The sequence below is a fragment of the Aquarana catesbeiana genome, linkage group LG02, assembly GCF_042186555.1.
Source record: "Aquarana catesbeiana isolate 2022-GZ linkage group LG02, ASM4218655v1, whole genome shotgun sequence".
NCBI lineage: Eukaryota > Metazoa > Chordata > Amphibia > Anura > Ranidae > Aquarana > Aquarana catesbeiana.
The window spans coordinates 76,036,709-76,054,536 of NC_133325.1; the positions used below are offsets into that span (position 1 = coordinate 76,036,709).

Consider the following 17,828-nt stretch of genomic DNA (forward strand, 5'->3'; position numbering starts at 1 on the left):
AGTGCATTACCCTGCATTGTGGTGTGCTGCAATACTTTTGTGTTGGAGCTGTGTTGCCTTAATGCACAAGGGTACCATGAATGGTACCATAATGCACTAATGCACATAATGTGCATTGCGGAAACATGGTCATTACTGCAATGCACTACAAAGCCCTAAAGAGGATATCTGCATTGATGGTACTGTAAGTTTCAACCTGCTGTGCATGCCCCTCCCTCTTGCCTCCATCTGACAGATCTTGGCCTTGTAATTGACCACTGAATTGAGGAGAAGGAGTGTCACATATTCCCTTATTCCTAGAAGGGCTGAGTATATCTCAGGTGGTCTGATAGCGGAGCAGGGCAGCTGTTGGGGAGCAGGCAGGACATAGTAAGTACGTATACTTAAAGCCCATCTCTAGGCAATTTTTTTTTAGTACCACTTTTTAATACGCTTCACTTTTTCCACGTTTTGTTATGTTACAGCCTTATTCTAAAATGGATAAAATTCATTATTTTCCTCAAATTCTACAAACAATACCCCATAATGACAACATGAAAGAAGTTTGTTTGAAATCTTTGCATATTTATTAAAAATAAAAAACGAAAACAATCACATGTACAGACGTATTCAAAGCCTTATACTGATCATCCTTGAGATGTTTCTACAACTTGATTGTAGTTCACCTGTGGTAAAATCATTTGATTGGACATGATTTGGAAAGGCACACACCTCTCTATATAAGGTCCCACAGTTAACTGAGCATTTCAGAGCACAAACCAAGTCATGAAGTCCAAGGAATTGTCTGTAGACCTCCGATACAGGATTGTTTTGAGGCACAGATCTGGGAAGGGGTACAGAAAAATGTCTGCAGCATTGAAGGTCCCAATGAGCTTCATTCATAAATGGAGGAAGTTTGAAACCACCAGGACTCTTCCTAGAGCGGGCCGTCCGGCCAAACTGAGCGATCGGGGGAGAAGAGCTTTAGTCAGGGACGTGACCAAGAACCCGATGGTCAGTCTGACAGAGCACCAGCGTTTCTCTGTGGAGAGAGGAGAACCTTCCAGAAGAACAACCATATCTGCAGCACTCCACAAATCAGGCCTGTATGGTAGAGTGGCCAGATGGAAGCCACTCCTCAGTAAAAGGCACATGACAGCCTGCCTGCAGTTTGGCAAAGGCACCTGAAAGACTCTTGGACTACGAGAAACAAAATTCTCTGGTCTTATGTAATAAAGATTAAACTCTTTGGCTTGAATGGCAAGCGTCATGTCTGGAGGAAACCAGGCACCGCTCATTACTTGGCAAATACCATCCCTACAGTGAAGCATTGTGGTCGCAGCATCATGATGTGGGAATGTTTTTCAGTGGCAGGAAATGGGAGACTAGTCAGGATCAAGGGAAAGATGAATGCAGCAATGTACAGAGACATCCTTGATGAAAACCTGCTCCAGAGCACTCTAGACCACAGACTGGGGTGAAGGTTCATCTTCCAACAGAACAATGACCCTAAGCACACAGCCAAGATAACAAAGCAGTGACTACGGGACAACTCTGTGAATGTCCTTGAGTGGCCCAGCAGAGCCGAGACTTGAACCCGATTGAACATTTGTGGAGAGATCTGAAAATGGCTGTGCACTGACGCTCCCCATCCAACCTGATGGTGCTTGAGAGGTCCTGCAAAGAAGAATAGGAGAAACTGCCCAAAAATAGATGTCCAAGCCAAGCTTGTAGCTACATGCCAAGCTTGGTGCCAAAGGTGCTTCAACAAAATATTGAGCAAAGGCTGTGGATATTTATGAACATGTGATTGTTTTTCATTTTTATTTTTAATCAATTTGCAAATATTTCAAACATACTTCTTTCACATTGTCATTATGGGGTATTGTTTGTAGAATTTTGCGGAAAATAATGAATTTAATCCATTTTGAAAAAAAGGCTGTAACATAACAAAATGTGGAAAAAGTTAAGCACTGTGAATACTTTCTGGATGCACTGTAGGTCCATTACAGACATCGTTTCAAGGTGCGGAAGACTGGTAATCCAGTGCTGCAGATCATGCTCATCAACTGCAGACTCTCTTCTTGATCTGAGGTTTTTATCTTATTATAATCCTGTATTTCTGCAAGGTCTGTGGCTTATTTTTCCATGGGAAAGCGTGAAAATTCCTTTAAAGTGGCATTTATTTATTTATTTATTTATCAAATGTAGGTCCCCAGGATCGTTTAGCCATAATATGCTAGTATGCACCACATATTAGTACATTATGGCAGACTTACCTGCTAGATGATGCCCTCTAGCACTATGCTGTCAGTGCTCCTACCATCCTCTCCTGGTCTTCTATCCAGGTTTGGCCTGTCTGGTCTCCTGAATGCGGGAGTCACATCATCGTGGCACACAGGGGGCCTGTAAATGTGCACTGAGCTTTGTATATGTGTGGCTCAGGGTACATTAAAACTCACAGACAGGAAGAAACAGTTATGACAGAAAAGACTAAATGCACCAGGTGTCACAGTCTGGGGTCAGGCTCGGAGACCAGTGGCTGTAGCAGTAGAGTGGTTCTTAGGTGGAAATGAACAAGCAGATCTCCCTAGCAGATGACACGGGCTCACCTAAAGGTGCGGGGTCTAAGCACTAACTGATAATCAGCAGAGCTACTGCTAGTGGAGATGGATTTTGCTGTGTGTTAGTACTAGGTCGTGGTCCTCAGGATCACCCCACCGGGAGGTGAACATGCTGTGGGCCAATAGCAGATGTATCAGGTAGGGATCAAGCAGAAGCGTAGTAAGAAAACAAGCCAAAGGTCAGTAACAAGTAGTAGCTGGATGGTATCAGGCGGAGGCGTAGTCCATGAACAAGCCAAGGGTTGCTAATGAGTGGTAACAGCAGGTATGCAGGGAGTAAGTTATCGAGTGTAGAGAGCACAATAATTGGCCAAATAGGAAATGCAGAAACGTGTCTTAAATCAGGAAGTTAATGGGAGAAGCAAAGGGTTCAAGGTTCAAGAAAAACAAGACACAAGGTAAGAAGAAATCAGGCAGGAAGCTGTCTATCATCCCTGGTGGCACAGTGAGAAGAGTCACAGGCCAACACTGCAGAGGTTACAAGTTCAGGCCCAGGTCCTGATACTAAAATTCCCTCACTTTGGAGAGATTTCCTCTAACTTTCTGTTTTGGGGTTGGGACAGGAAGTTAAGGGAAATCTCCCCAATGGGACACAGATGTAAAAAAAAAAAAAAAAAAACAATACTGATGGGGTTTATAACTCTACCTTACTCTATCCAGAATGAAAAAAAAATGTTTTGCCTTAAGTTTTACTTTAAACTCCAAAGAGAAGCATGCAGACCTTCAATGTAAAGCAAATGGGTATTTCACACAAAATGGCAAATATAGATGACTGGAGCAGCCAGAATCTGGAACAGCTCTGCAAGGCAACCAATCAGCTTCCAGCTTTCATTTCCAAAGCTTACTAAACAAAGCTAAAGATAGAAGCTGATTAGTTGCCTTGCACAGCTGCTCCAGTTTTAGTTTCTCATAAAGGAATGAGGGCAACGCCTTGCATCATCTATAAATCCAACACACTTCTACATGACAAATGAGTCAAAAGACATTTTAATTACAAATTAAACTAAGAATACAAATATGGGTGAATAACATAACTTTGAAATAAAGCATATTTGTTGAGATGAAATGTATCAGCATGTGACAGATCTATGGGGTTTTTTAAGGGGAAAAGATAAATGTCCACTTTGAAAAGGACAATGCAGTGTAATGTTTCTATGTCATCTCTTCTGCAGAGCCAAGCAATGCGCCCATAGATATGAAAGCCACAGGCTTGTCTGCTTCGGAGGTCCTTGTTTCATGGAAGATGTCCAAGGATAATGTTGGAAGACCGCAGGGGTTTGAGGTATGAAGAGCTTCTGCTAGGACTTGATCATTCCAAATGGCTTGTTATATACTGAGAAGACTTGTAAAAAAGCTTTGTACTGACGTACATTACATGGGCCTCCATACTGAATGGAGTTCACCTGCATGTTCCCATTCAAGTCATACAGTAACATAATGGACCTACAGGCAACTTAGCCATTCTCCTTAAGGAGAGGACCAGACATGGCTTGTATAGCATTCTGGATATTCATTCTGAAAGCTGAATTCCAATCAATATAAAGATTTAAAAAACATACAGTATATGGGTACTTTAGTGTTGCAAAGTAAATGTCAACTCCTACCACCCTCTGGCTCCATGCTACACTCTCTAACCCACATCTTCAATCTCTCCCTCTCTTCTGGCATCTTCCCCAACTCTCTAAAACATGCACTTGTCAGACCCATACTTAAAAAGCCCTCACTGGACCCTTCAAATCTTAACAACCTACGCCCCATCTCCTTGCTCCCCTTCTTATCCAAACTCCTCAAACATCTGGTCTACAACGGACTAAGCGTCCACCTCGCTGATAATAGCCTCCTTGTTCCCCTTCAGCCTGGATTTCGTCCTCAACACACCACAGAAACTGCTCTCCTAAAACTAACAAACGATCTACTAACGGCCAAAACCAATCGACACTATTCTGTACTCCTACTCCTGGACCTCTCTGCTGCCTTTGATACGGTTCACCACCCCCTCCTCCTCAAAAAACTCCACGCCTTTGGTCTCCGTGACTGTACTCTTCGCTCGTTCTCTTCCTACTTTTTCAACCGCACCTTTAGTGTTTCTTACAACTCTACTTCCTCCTCTCCTCTTCCTTTCTCTGTTGGGGTCCCCCAGAGTTCTGTTCTTGGGCCTCTCCTATTTTCAATCTACACCGCCTCCCTGGGTCAACTGATAGCCTCCCATGGCTTCCAATACCACCTCTACACTGACGACACCCAAATCTATTTCTCTACCCCTCAGCTCACTCCCTCTGTCTCCTCACGTATCACTAATTTACTATCAAGTATATCAGTCTGGATGTCACATCACTTCCTCAAACTCAATCTATCCAAAACTGAACTTATAATTTTTCCTCCCCCATATGCCCCTTCCCCGATCTCTCTGTCAAAATCGATGGCATAACTATAAGCCCATCCCCACATGCCAAGGTTCTAGGTGTAGTTCTGGACTCTGAACTCTCCTTCAAGCAACACATCCAATCACTGTCCAAATCCTGCCGCCTCAACCTCCGCAACATCTCCAAAATACGCCCCTTTCTAACCAATGACACAACAAAGCTCTTAAATCACTCGCTGGTCATCTCTCGCCTCAAATACTGAACTCCCTTCTCATTGGCTTACCTCTACATAGTCTATCACCTCTTCAATCCATCATGAATGCTGCTGCCAGACTTATCCACCTTACCAATCGCTCTGTGTCTGCCACTACTCTCTGTCAATCCCTCCACTGGCTTCCGCTCGGCCAAAGAATTAAATTTAAAATACTAACAACTACGTACAAAGCCATCCACAATTTCGCCCCCAGCTACATTAGTAGCTTAGTCTCTAAATACCAACCTACTTGTTCTCTTCGTTCCTCTCAAGACCTCCTGCTCTCTAGCTCCCTCATCACCTCCTCCCATGCTGGCTTCCAGGACTTTTCCAAAGCCTCGCCAATCCTATGGAATGCCATACCCCAATCTGTCCGCTTATCTCTTACTTTATTAGCTTTTAGACAATCCCTGAAAACCCTTCTCTTCAGAGAAGCCTACCCTACCCACACCTAACAACTGTATGTTCATTTTTTCAATCAGCTCACCCCCCACAGTTATTACCTTTTGTTTCTACTTGACCCTCCCTTCAAGATTGTAAGCTCTATGGAGCAGGGCCCTCTGATCCCTCCTGTATTGATTTGTATTGTAAGTGTACTGTCTGCCCTCATGTTGTAAAACGCTGTCAAACTGTTACAAATCTATCTATACAAATCCTGTATAATAATAATAATAAATAATAATAATACCACGCCACAAAGCAATTAAACACAATCTCAAAAAAATCACTACTAATAATAATACCAAAATTTATTTATTTAAAATCCATCACAGCTCAAATTCACCCCTGAAAATAAACCACCACTGCTGCTGCCTTTCTTACAAGCAAGATCTTACATTAAAATCCTAAACATATATGAGGCTGTGCAATAGTCCTCCCCCGTGTAAATAAATTCACACATATAATTATAGCACAGTCGTTTTGGTAAAGTATCTTTTGCACCCCATGTTCAGTGAGCGGGCCCGGACTGGGACAAAAAATAGGCCTGGGCATTTTAGACTGAGCAGCCCAGGAGGGGGGGGGGTGTGGCGCATTTGCGGGGGGTGGTTGATGAAGGGATGTGGGGTTGCAGGATGTGGGAATTCAATTATGATACCTTTTTTAGTTTAATCTGACAGATTGGGGCCAATTTAGATCATCTGCTAAAATAGCAAGGTCTGACTGTCTCCTACTGCTGACTCTCCCTCTCCCAGTCTGAGTGCTGCTATACATGTGGATCACAGGGGATTGATACAATGTTTCAGGTATTTATACTAGTTTATTAAAAAAAAATAAAAAAATGAATGCAGATATGTAAAACATGATTAAGTGTATTTTACAACTAGTATAAGTACCTGAATATGACTTGGTATCAGCCTCTGACAATCCATTGTACAGCAGAAGAGAAAGAAGGAGCCAATCATTTGTTCTATAGTGTTCATGGATCACAAGGAACATGCTGGTGATTGTAGGAGACAGCAGAGTGACAGAGAGGTGAGTTCATCCATCTACTGCTTCTCTTTCACTGCGCAGTCACAGGCTGGAGGGATGACAAGGTCTCCAGGTCTTCAGGTCTCCAGGTTGGCTGTGCTCTCTGTCAAGTCTGTGTAAATCTTAGGACCTGATGGTCAGAAATACAAAAAAAAAACAGCCCCATCTATATATTTGATCTGTTTGTCCCTAGAGTTGCACTTCAAAGAGTCATTCCACCCAAATCAGATATTTCAGTTTGATTGATGCTGGGATGTCAAACCACCCAACAGTTTCTTATACTTGGGAATTCTTTTGGTGATTTATCAGCCCTTGAGTGGCCCACTCCACCTCTATTGGATCTTATATTATTTAGTTTATTTATGGAGAAAGTAAAATGAGACGCAGGACAATGCAAAGTTGGGTGGGAGCGCTCTGGTTCACAAATACAGTCAGGAGATGTGGCCGGGCAGTAGTCTTTGGAACATCCTTGTAGACTCAGCTCCACAAATAACTAAAATAAAACTGGCCCGTTAGACACTTTACATGTGTTGTTCATCATATGTAGAAAAATCTTATATTCAGAACAAACTTGCTCATGTTCTCTTGTGTTATGATAATGTACATTTTCCGAAAGCCTTCATTTTTTTTTTATAAGCCTCTTAATTATCTTCCATGTCATTCACAAGAGGACCAGTTATGAAAGTCAGGAATATGGCTTGACTCTGAAATTCTTGATAACTTTGGCAGCCCCTGCTGTATACCCATGAGGGCTATGGAATTCTACCCACGGCCACTTAATTAAAGCTGCTGCAGACACCTGTGGAGAGCCAGTTCTTAATGTCATCTGGCAATTATAGGTAACTCTAGGTGGTGCCGCTGTGAAGATGGAGGTTGCCGAGAATCCTGTTCTTCTGTGACAGAGCCACATATGGAATATAACATTTTGCATACTGTTTTTATTTATGCTTCATTACTGGAAATGTGCAATTTAATTGCTTTAGCTGAGTTATGGGCACATTGGAGGTTCAATTAGTATTTCTGCCTCTGTGGGTTTCACATACTAAGGAATGCTTAAAGGGCAGTGATCACCGAGTTCAAATCAATCTACTGCAGAAACCAAAGATGCAGTTGTGTCTTCATTTTCTCAGCAAAGAATTCTTAGACTGAAATGAATTGAGGTTTTACAAATAAAAGTTTTGTTTATTGAAAAGTACCTATCTCAAGAGGTCAAAGTGACCCTATAACTACATAGTCAGTTGTACAGAAGGAATGCCCTGTAAAATTATAGGCAATGTAATTACATTTCCTGGAACCCATGTGTTAAATGCCATCACTCTGCTTCTCCCCTGTTGGTTGCAGGTATTTGACTCTTCGGAGTGGTTGAATACATGTTTCCTCCATTATCCTTAGGTGCTCTAAGAGGTTACTACATGGCCACTTGTACAGAATTAATGCCCAGTAAAAGAATAGGCATGTACTTACCTTTTTTCGGAGCCATGTGTTAATTGCTTCTCCCCAGATGGTTGCAGGTAGTCTACTCTTTAGAGGGGTTAAATTCCTCTTTCCTCCACTGTACTTATCTCAGGTGCGCTAAGAGTTCACTACATGGTCACTTGTACAGGATTATTGCCCTGTAAAAGAAGATGCAATGTACTTACCTTTCCCAGAACCCATGTATTAAACGCTACCACTCTGCTTCTCCCCTGGTGATTGCAGGTATTCAACTCTTTGGAGGGGCTCAATACCTGTGTCCAACAGAGCAGGGGCGTTGCTAGGTCTACAAAAGATCTGGGGCTAGAGCCCATAGCAGCGTAGTAAAGAAAGTCATACGCTTGGGCGGGCATACACATGTATATACAGTAATATACGTGTGTGTGTATATATATCCCCAGAGAGTCCCCCACTTACATCAGGATCCCCAGAGATCCCCCTTACATTAGGGTCCCCAGAGAGCCCCCCCTTACATTAGGGTCCCCAGAGAGCCCCCCTTACATCAGGGTCCCCAGAGAGCCTCCTCCTTACATCAGAGTCCTCAGAGAGCCTCCCCCTTTCTTCAGGTTACCCAGAGGGCCCCCCACTTACATCAGGGTTCCCAGGGAGCCCCCCTTACATTAGGGTTCCCAGAGAGCCTCCCCCTTAAATCTGGGTCCCTAGAGAGCCTCTGCCTTAAAATCGGGGTCCCCAGAGAGCCTCTCCCTTGCATCAGGGTCCCCAGAGAGCCCCCCACTTACATAAGGGTCCCCAGTGAGCCTCCCCTCTCCTTGGGGACCCCTGCAGAGACTCGGGGCTATTGGCCCCAGATTTGGGGCTATAGCCCCAAAAGCCACCCCCTAGCGACGCCCCTGCCCGTACTTATCTCAGATGCACTAAGAAATCACTACACAGTCATTTGCACAGAATGAATGCCCCGTAAAAGACACTTTGTCCTTCCCCATCCCAGCTGACGCAGGTTATTGACTCTTCAGATGGGTCAAATACAGTACCTGAGCAGAAACATCACTCTATGTGTCAAGCTGACAGGCCATTCTATCACCTCTATGAACTGAAAGCAAATGCATACATAACAAGGGGTTGTCGAGCTTATATGAAAGAAAACTAAATGCAGTTCAGCTGCCTGAGCAGAGTGCTAGTTATGAGCCCTCGGGCACAGCACTGGATCAAAATGGGGCTCAGGTAAGTAAAGGGGGGGCTGGAGGGGAGGCTGCATAGAGAAAGTTTTTTTACCTTAACCGCTTGCTGACCAACCGCCGTCGTTATACGGCGGCAGGTCGGCTCCCCTGCGCAAATCAGCGTAGCTGTACAGCGGGCGATTTAAGGGGTATAGGGGCACGCACGCACCACCCAGGGCACGCACGCACGCCCGTCTCGTGACGTAGGAGCCGATGCACGTGCCTGTCGGCCGCAATGTCCGCCGGGGACCCACGATCACTCCTGACATAGACAGAACGGAACATCCAGTTAGAAACGCACATGAGGGAACACATTTAACCCCTTGATCGCCTGCTCGTGTTAACCCCTTCCCTGCCAGTGACATTTACACAGTAATCAGTGCATTTGTATAGCACTGATCACCGTATAAATGTCAATGGTCCCAAAAAAGTGTCAAGTGTCTGATCTGTCCGCCATAATGTCGCAGTAACGCTAAAAATCGCAGATCGCCGCCATTACTAGTAAATATTTAAAATACCATAAATCTATTCTCTATTTTGTAGATGCTATTGTATAAGCTTTTGTGCAAACCAATCAATATACGCTTATTGCGATTTTTTTTGGCAAAAAATATGTAGAAGAATACATATTGGCCTAAACTGAGGAAGAATTTTTTTTTTTTTTTATATTTATTATCGCAAAAAGTAAAAAATATTGTGTTTTTTTTTTTCAAAATTGTCCCTCTTTTTTTGTTTATAGCGCAAAAAATAAAAACCGCAGAGGTGATCAAATACCACCAAAAAAAAAAAGCTCTAATTTTGTATAGGTACAGCGTTGCACGACCGCGCAATTGTCAGTTAAATCAACGCAGTGTCGTATCACAAAAAATGGCCCAGTCATTAAGGGGGAAAATTCTTCCAGGGCTGAATTGGTTAATGCAAAGAATGCCTTAAGGTAAAAAAAACCTTCAGCCTTTAGAACCACTTTAATGTTCCTCAGTACCGGATTAATAAATGCTGGGATTTCGAAAACAGTGCTCAGGTACTGGCTAGCTGAGCTGATTATACCTTGCACAGAGAGAGGCAGCTTTTGACAGTGGCAGTCAGTGAAAAAAATAAATAAAAAATTATAGTATATTTAAAAAGTTTAAAAAAAGTTTTTTAGTTGAAACAGTGTACCAAATAAAAGCCTGTGGTCGTCAAAGGGTTAATGGAAAATCTTACAGTTCTTTCCAACTGAGCAAGTGAAAAATAAAAGCATATCAGCAGAGGTCTTCTATAGTTAAATCCGCACATCAGAATAATCCTTGGATCCAGATTTTTAGTAGCTGAAATTTTAGGTAAATGAAAAAAAAATCGAAGATTGCTAACGATTTTAACTGATTGGGCTGGCCAAGCTCAACTCTTGCAGGAAGAGTCAAGATTTGGAAATTCATTCAGCTACTTCTAAATTTAAGTTTGAAGCCTTTCATAAAGCATGTTCCATAAATTATCGGCAATCACAGGTTATATATTCAGCATACAATATGTATATTGTGAGCTGAATATACATATATATATATATATATATATATATATATATATATATAAATATATATATATATACCGTGTATATATATATATATATATATATATATATATATATATATATATATATATATATATATATATATATATATATATATATATATATATATATATTGTTGTATATATAAATATAATTTTGTATGTATAAATTGTAATAAAAAAAATATTAAAATATTTATCAGCTTTTTTTTTCAGTGTTAAATTGGTAATCATAATATACAGTATATAATAATTTGTAATAGTCACTCCCAGAATTTGTTGGCCATATTGTGTAAAGTTTATTTTAGACATGTGACTGAATATTTCTTGGTATTGTGTGAGTGCCACTCAGGATGATGGGGGAAATCTATGTCCCTGATCTTCAACTGTAGCTCACACAGCAGGCATACAGGGTTTAGATTAATTTCTCCATAAATAACATCACACATGACATTATATGACAGTTATAATTATAAGTGAAGTAAAAATAAATTAGGAAAAAGATTAAAAAAATAATTAACATATAAATGTAAGAAACAAACAAACACAGTGCACACATGTACACCTAGCATACACCAAAGTCCTTATTTCACTGCCTATATTAGATTAACCTGCACATGCCAAATACACAACACTGGACAGGCCTAGCTGTAAATGATTTTTTACCTCTTATTTACAGCTTTGTTTACCTTTAATTTTCACTATTTTGAATTTATGATTTTAAAGGAGAAGTATGGGAATGCAAAAATAAGTAGTACATGCTACCCTTATACCTGCATTACATCTCTTTCTTTTCCCTGCCCTTTAGTTTTTACAGAAGTCTTTTGAAGTGTCCAGAATCAGGCTCTGACGGTTTGTTTCTCAGTTCAAAAGTTTCCAAGGGGTGGAAACATCTCCACAATCCAGCCACTCCTTCACACTCCCTCCCTCTGGAGGACATGTGGGTGTGTTTGGTGAAGAGGTGCACACCCAGGCTGCTATCTAGAACAAGCACGTTCTTCACAAGCCTCTGTTTCCAAGGCAGCGTGTCCCCAACTAAAACCCGAAAGCAGAGACCCTGTGATACAAGCAGTGAAATCCTCACCTTTCCCTGGCTGTTATCTGCAAGCTCTCCTCTCCCCTGGGTTTTGATGTTCCTTCCTGTGTCCTCTGAATTCCCTCCCCCCCCCTCACTCATTCATTCAAAGTTCATGTCAGTGTCTCCTCGAGCTGATGGGGGGAGGGGAGGTTGTCACTGAAAACTTCTATGTAATGACTCTGTACAGCATGTAATGACACTATACGGCATGTGATGACACTGTACGGCATGTGATGACACTGTACGGCATGTGATGATACTGTACGGCATGTGATGGCACTGTACGGCATGTGATGGCACTGTACAGCATGTGATGGCACTGTACAGCATGTGATGGCACTGTACGGCATGTGATGGCACTATACGGCATGTGACGGCACTATACGGCATGTGATGACACTGTACAGCATGTGATGACACTGTACGGCATGTGATGGCACTGTACGGCATGTGATGGCACTGTATAGCATGTGATGGCACTGTATGGCATGTGATGACTCTGTACAGCATGTGATGGCACTGTACAGCATGTGATGACACTGTACGACATGTGATGGCACTGTACGGCATGTGATGGCACTGTATAGCATGTGATGGCACTGTATGGCATGTGATGACTCTGTACAGCATGTGATGGCACTGTATGGCATGTGATGGCACTGTATGGCATGTGATGATACTGTACAGTATGTGATCCTGTAATACTCTATTTACAATGAAGGAAACATTACTGCTATAGGGGTACTAGGTAATACACCAATTATGGGTGAGCAAAGCTCTGTCCATGTCTGAGGAGCTCTGGGCTTCTGGAAAATACAAGTAGATGTAAATGGAAGTTTTCATTGTCTCATATAAAAATCCAGATAGTCAATAAATGGATTCATTCACAATGTTAGCTCTCATGCTATTTCATTTTACTATACCAGCAATGCATGGAATGCCTGTGTGCTGTCACATCCATATGTGTATTCTGCTTTACAAATATATTGTTTTCACTCTGGTAGATAGTGCTGTGTATGTAAATCTCCTCTACATATAGAATAGATGTAAGCAAAAAAAAGAAAACCTATACTTCTCTTTTAAACACAATTTCATTATTTCATTATTTAGTAATATGACAATAAGCAATGATTTAAAAATATTTTATAGAAAATATATATTGTTTTTTTTTAATGCACAACTATCATTCTGTGTATAAAATTATCTAAACTATCTTTTAATTCTGTAGACTGTGTTTTCCAAAAAATATATGGTTTGGCAAATTTGTAAACCTGATACAGCCATTTTATCAGATTTGAAAAATAGATTTTTGGCCATTTGAGATGCCAAACGGAGGGCCGCTTAATGCAGTGATAATTAATAACTGGCTAACAAGCCAAACTAAAGCCTTCTTATATTTTATGTTTTGGTTTTTTCTCTCTTTCCTTTTTTCCTCATTTATTCCTATCTTTTTATAAGGTTTTTTCGTTTTTCTCTTCTGCTTGCTTTTTTTTTTTTTAGGTATATTTCCATGCATAGCAATTCTAATTTAGCATATGACATCCTACTTTAATTCATGTGTAGGAATGATCATTTTTTTACTGAGACATTACCATTTTGGTAAAAAGCATGGTCAAAGGAGAAGAATAAATGAAGTTGGTCTTTGAGTGCACTGGGATTTAAATGGATCTTGAACTATCATGAAACTTTATTTGTGCAAAACAACTCCTCATTAGCCTTAATATTGTATGTTTTAAAAATAAAATAGACGATGAAAAAAAAGTAAGCTGAAGAAATTTTAAAGCATATACAAAAAACCAAATGCATAAAAAAGAAAACAAATAGAACACTTAATGACATATTGTATATATAAAGCAGTGAATGCAACATTCACCACACATTCGCAGGTGGATTAATCACTGTAATGTAAAATACATGCACTAGGAAAATACAACCTTCTGTGAATGTTTGGTGATTGTCACATTCACAGCTTTTTAAATACGCCCCTTAGGGCTTGTTCACATGTTGTTCACAGGGACTGCCACTCCTTTGAAAAGTGGTCTACGCTTGGACTACTTTTCAGAGGTGTTTGACAGGCAATGAGAAGGTGATAAGTCACCTCCTTGCTCCCTGATTTACTCCTATATTTGTCATACTTCCGCGTCACAGTTGCGCTGCGGCCCCATAGAACTGCATTAGTCCTGTTTGGTGCCAGCAACGCCAGCCGAAAGCAAGCTTAATTTTTGCAAAACATGTGTATAGCCTTAAGCGGCTACATTCTACTGTTTGGGGTGGTAAAACTGTGGTTTGACCATCTGTTTTTTTGGCCTTCCAGCCATGTGAACAATGTCTTTATGAAATAAATTAAACTACCTTAAACTGATATTAAAATCTTTTTTGTTGTTTTTTTTTTGTTTAACCGCTTCCGCCCCGGAAGATTTTACCCCCTTCCTGACCAGAGCACTTTTTACAATTTGGCACTGCGTCATTTTAACTGACAATTGCGCGGTCGCGCAAAGCTGTACCCAAACTAAATTAGCGTCCTTTTTTTCCCACAAATAGAGCTTTCTTTTGGTGATATTTGATCACCTCTGCAGTTTTTATTTTTTGCGCTATAAACAAAAGAACAGCAACAATTTTGAAAAAAACAAAAAAACACAATACCTTTTCCTTTGCTATAATAAATATCCCACGTTTTTTTCTCAAAAAAACTAATTTTTTTCCTCGGTTTAGGCCGATATGTATTCTTCTACATATTTTTAGTAAAAAACAATCACAATAAGCGTATATTGATTGGTTTGTGCAAACATTATAGCGTCTACCAAATAGGGGATAGTTTTATGGCATTTTTATTATTATTTATTTTTTTACTAGTAATGGCAGCAATCTGCAATTTTTATCAGGACTGTGATATTGCGGAGGACACTTTTGACACATTTTTGGGACCATTGACAATTATACAGCGATCAGTGCTATAAAAATGCACTGATTACTGTAAAAATGCCACTGGCAGGGAAGGGGTTAACACTAGGGGGGTTAACTGTGTTTCCTCTCTGTGTTCTAACTGTAGGGGAGATGGGAATTGCTAGGGGAAGAGAGAGAGATCGGTGTTCATAATTTGTATGAACACACGATCATCCTCTTCTTCCCTCAGAGAACTGGGATCTGTTCACACACACAGATCCCGGTTCTCGCGGTGTCTCGAGCGATCGCGGGTGCCCGGCGGTCATCACGCCTGCTGGGCACTCGCATTGGCTCCGGGGGCGAGCAGCGGGGGCGTGCCCCTAGTGGCCACAGGGCGAAGCGACGTAACATAACATCGTTTCGCCCAGCCGTGCCATTCTGCCGCAGTAAAACTGCGGCAGCTGGTCGGCAAGTGGTTACAAATAACAAACATGTTATACTTACTTGCTCTCTGCAGTAGTTTTGTACAGAGCAGCGCAGATCTTCTCAGGTACCTTGCTGGCGATCCTGGTCCCTCCCTTCTGGCGAGTCCCCCCACAGCAAGCAGCATGACACATTGTAATACATCTATATACATGGATATCATCATGACACTATGCAGGGAGTATTATTGTGAACCAATATTGCTTCATATGAAAGATCATTAAAAGGGCTGAAATTCCATGAAATAAAATACATTGTATATTAAGAACATATATGCATCTTGAAGACCTTGATGCGTTTCGTGGATTTATTCCACTTCCTCGGGAGCGGATGCATAAAGTATATCTGTAGAAAACATATTAAGGCCAGTATGATCTAATGTTGGACCCAAATGCTGGGGAAGAGAAAAAAAAGAGAAAAAGAAAGAGAAAAGCCGGGAGGAAAGAGAATATCCATCCCCTTACTTACATATTAGCTCAGAGTACATACACGTGGTGCTGGAACAATGGGGACCCTCACGAGTGTCTATCCCGGGAGCTGTGGTGGTGAGGACCCATGGGTAGGCCGGATGCACACCTACAACTCCCCAAAGAATTGGAGTATCCATGTTGAAGTTGCTGGTGGTACACAGTGGTGGCTCCAATAGAGGACCTGTTATCCTTATTTCTATTACAAGGGATGTTTCCATTCCTTGTAATAGGAATAAAAGTGATAAAAAAAAATTAAGGGACAGTGTAAAAATAAAAAATAAAAAGTAAATAAAATAAGAAAAAATAAAAAATGTAAGCGCCCCCATTCCTTCGTGCTTGCACGCAGAAGTAAACGTATACGTAAGTCGTGCAAGTATATGTAAACGCTAGTACACAGCTGTGGCTCCAAAAAGAGGACCTGTCATCATTATTTCTATAACAAGGAATGTTTACATTCCTTGTAATAGGAATAAAAGTGATAAAAAAAAAAGAAATTAAGGGACAGTGTAAAAATTAAAAAAATAACAAGTAAATTAAATAAGAAAAAAATAAAAATTGAAAACTCCCCCATCCACGCCAAAGTAAGTGCATACGTAAGTCGCGCAAGCATACGTAAAAGGTGTTCAAACCACACATGTGGGGTGTTGCCACAGACGTTAGAGTGAGAGCAATGATTCTAGCGCAAGGCCTGCTCTGTAACTCTAAACAGGTAACCTGTAAACATTTTTAAAGTGTCACCTATGGAGATTTTTAAGTACCGTAGTTTGTCGCCATTCCACAAATGTGCGCAAATTTTAAAGCATGACATGTTTGGTATCTATTTACTCGGCATAACATCATCTTTCACATTACATGAAAAATTGGGGTAAATATTGTGTTTTTTTTTTTATTATTAATTAATTAAAGTGTATTTTTTTCAAAGACCACTGGGTAAATACTGTGTGACAGAAAATATTGCAATGACCGCCATTCTCTAGAGCCTCTGCTAATATATATATTAATATATATATATATATATATATATATATATATATATATATATATATATATATATATATATATAATGTTTGGGGATTCTAAGTAATTTTCTAGCAAAAAATACTGATTTAAACTTTTACACAAAAAGTTACAGAAAAGGCCTTGTCAGCAAGTGGTTAAATACAATCCACAAAGCACAAACCCTGTGAATGTAAAGAAAAAAGAATAGAACGTCTTTTTTCAAAGTTCATGTTAGCAGCTCCTAATCAAAATTCCGCTTTGATGAAGAGTTGCCGAAATATCTCCTATTCATGAGTAATAATGAATGCACAGTGTACTGGCAGAATCATGTTCATTGTAACCCATGAAACTTTCTGATACAGTTGTAATTCTGACACTGTATAGAACTCCCTGCAGCAGAATTATATCTTATTTCCTTTACAAATTTATCATTTGATTGCTTGCAAGTAGTTCTCACCAAAATAATACCGCTTTCCCCATCTCTTTACTATTATGTCGTGAATTCATTTTGTGACATGTAATTTCGTAAACATCCTCCAGTATCGCTAGACTATTGAGTAAATTAAATTCATGACAATCGCCAGAAAAAAAAAAAATCAACTTTACGCTATTAAAATAAAGAAATAGAAGATATAGCACTGCATCAAATAGGCAGCTGTATTCATTAGCATATAAAACAGAATTCCAATGTGTTTCTACTTGAGAAAACTTTTTCAGCATAGTTGATTTCATTAGATGTTTTACTGTGTTCTATAATGCATAGTGACTTGTTTTATAGAAATAGATTGACTTGCTGCAGCCGCATTGCTACTAGATTATACAGTCATGTTTTCTTAGGCTGCCGCCATTTATTTAAATGTTCTGCCTGTGAGAACCTCGTGAATTATTATGTACTGAAATGTTTAATAGATGCTTGGAGTGTGTGTTGGGAATTCTTATGCTTTCTTCCTGGAAAAAAGCCTGTAAATGGTTACTGCCCCATTTACTACAAGTTAACATGCTGTAAAGCTTCCAGGAATGTAACTTTGCC

General features: G+C 40.4%; 1 protein-coding gene across 3 annotated transcripts in view; it reads left to right on the plus strand.

Annotated features, from left to right (window-relative positions):
• CNTN5 (contactin 5) overlaps positions 1-17,828 on the plus strand; it is a 2,213,095-nt gene that overhangs the window by 2,145,927 nt on the left and 49,340 nt on the right. For all 3 annotated transcript variants that reach the window (XM_073613049.1, XM_073613051.1, XM_073613050.1), the window contains one exon: positions 3,776-3,885. In XM_073613049.1, coding sequence (XP_073469150.1) covers positions 3,776-3,885 — 110 coding nt within the window. The remainder of the gene's footprint in view (positions 1-3,775; positions 3,886-17,828) is intronic.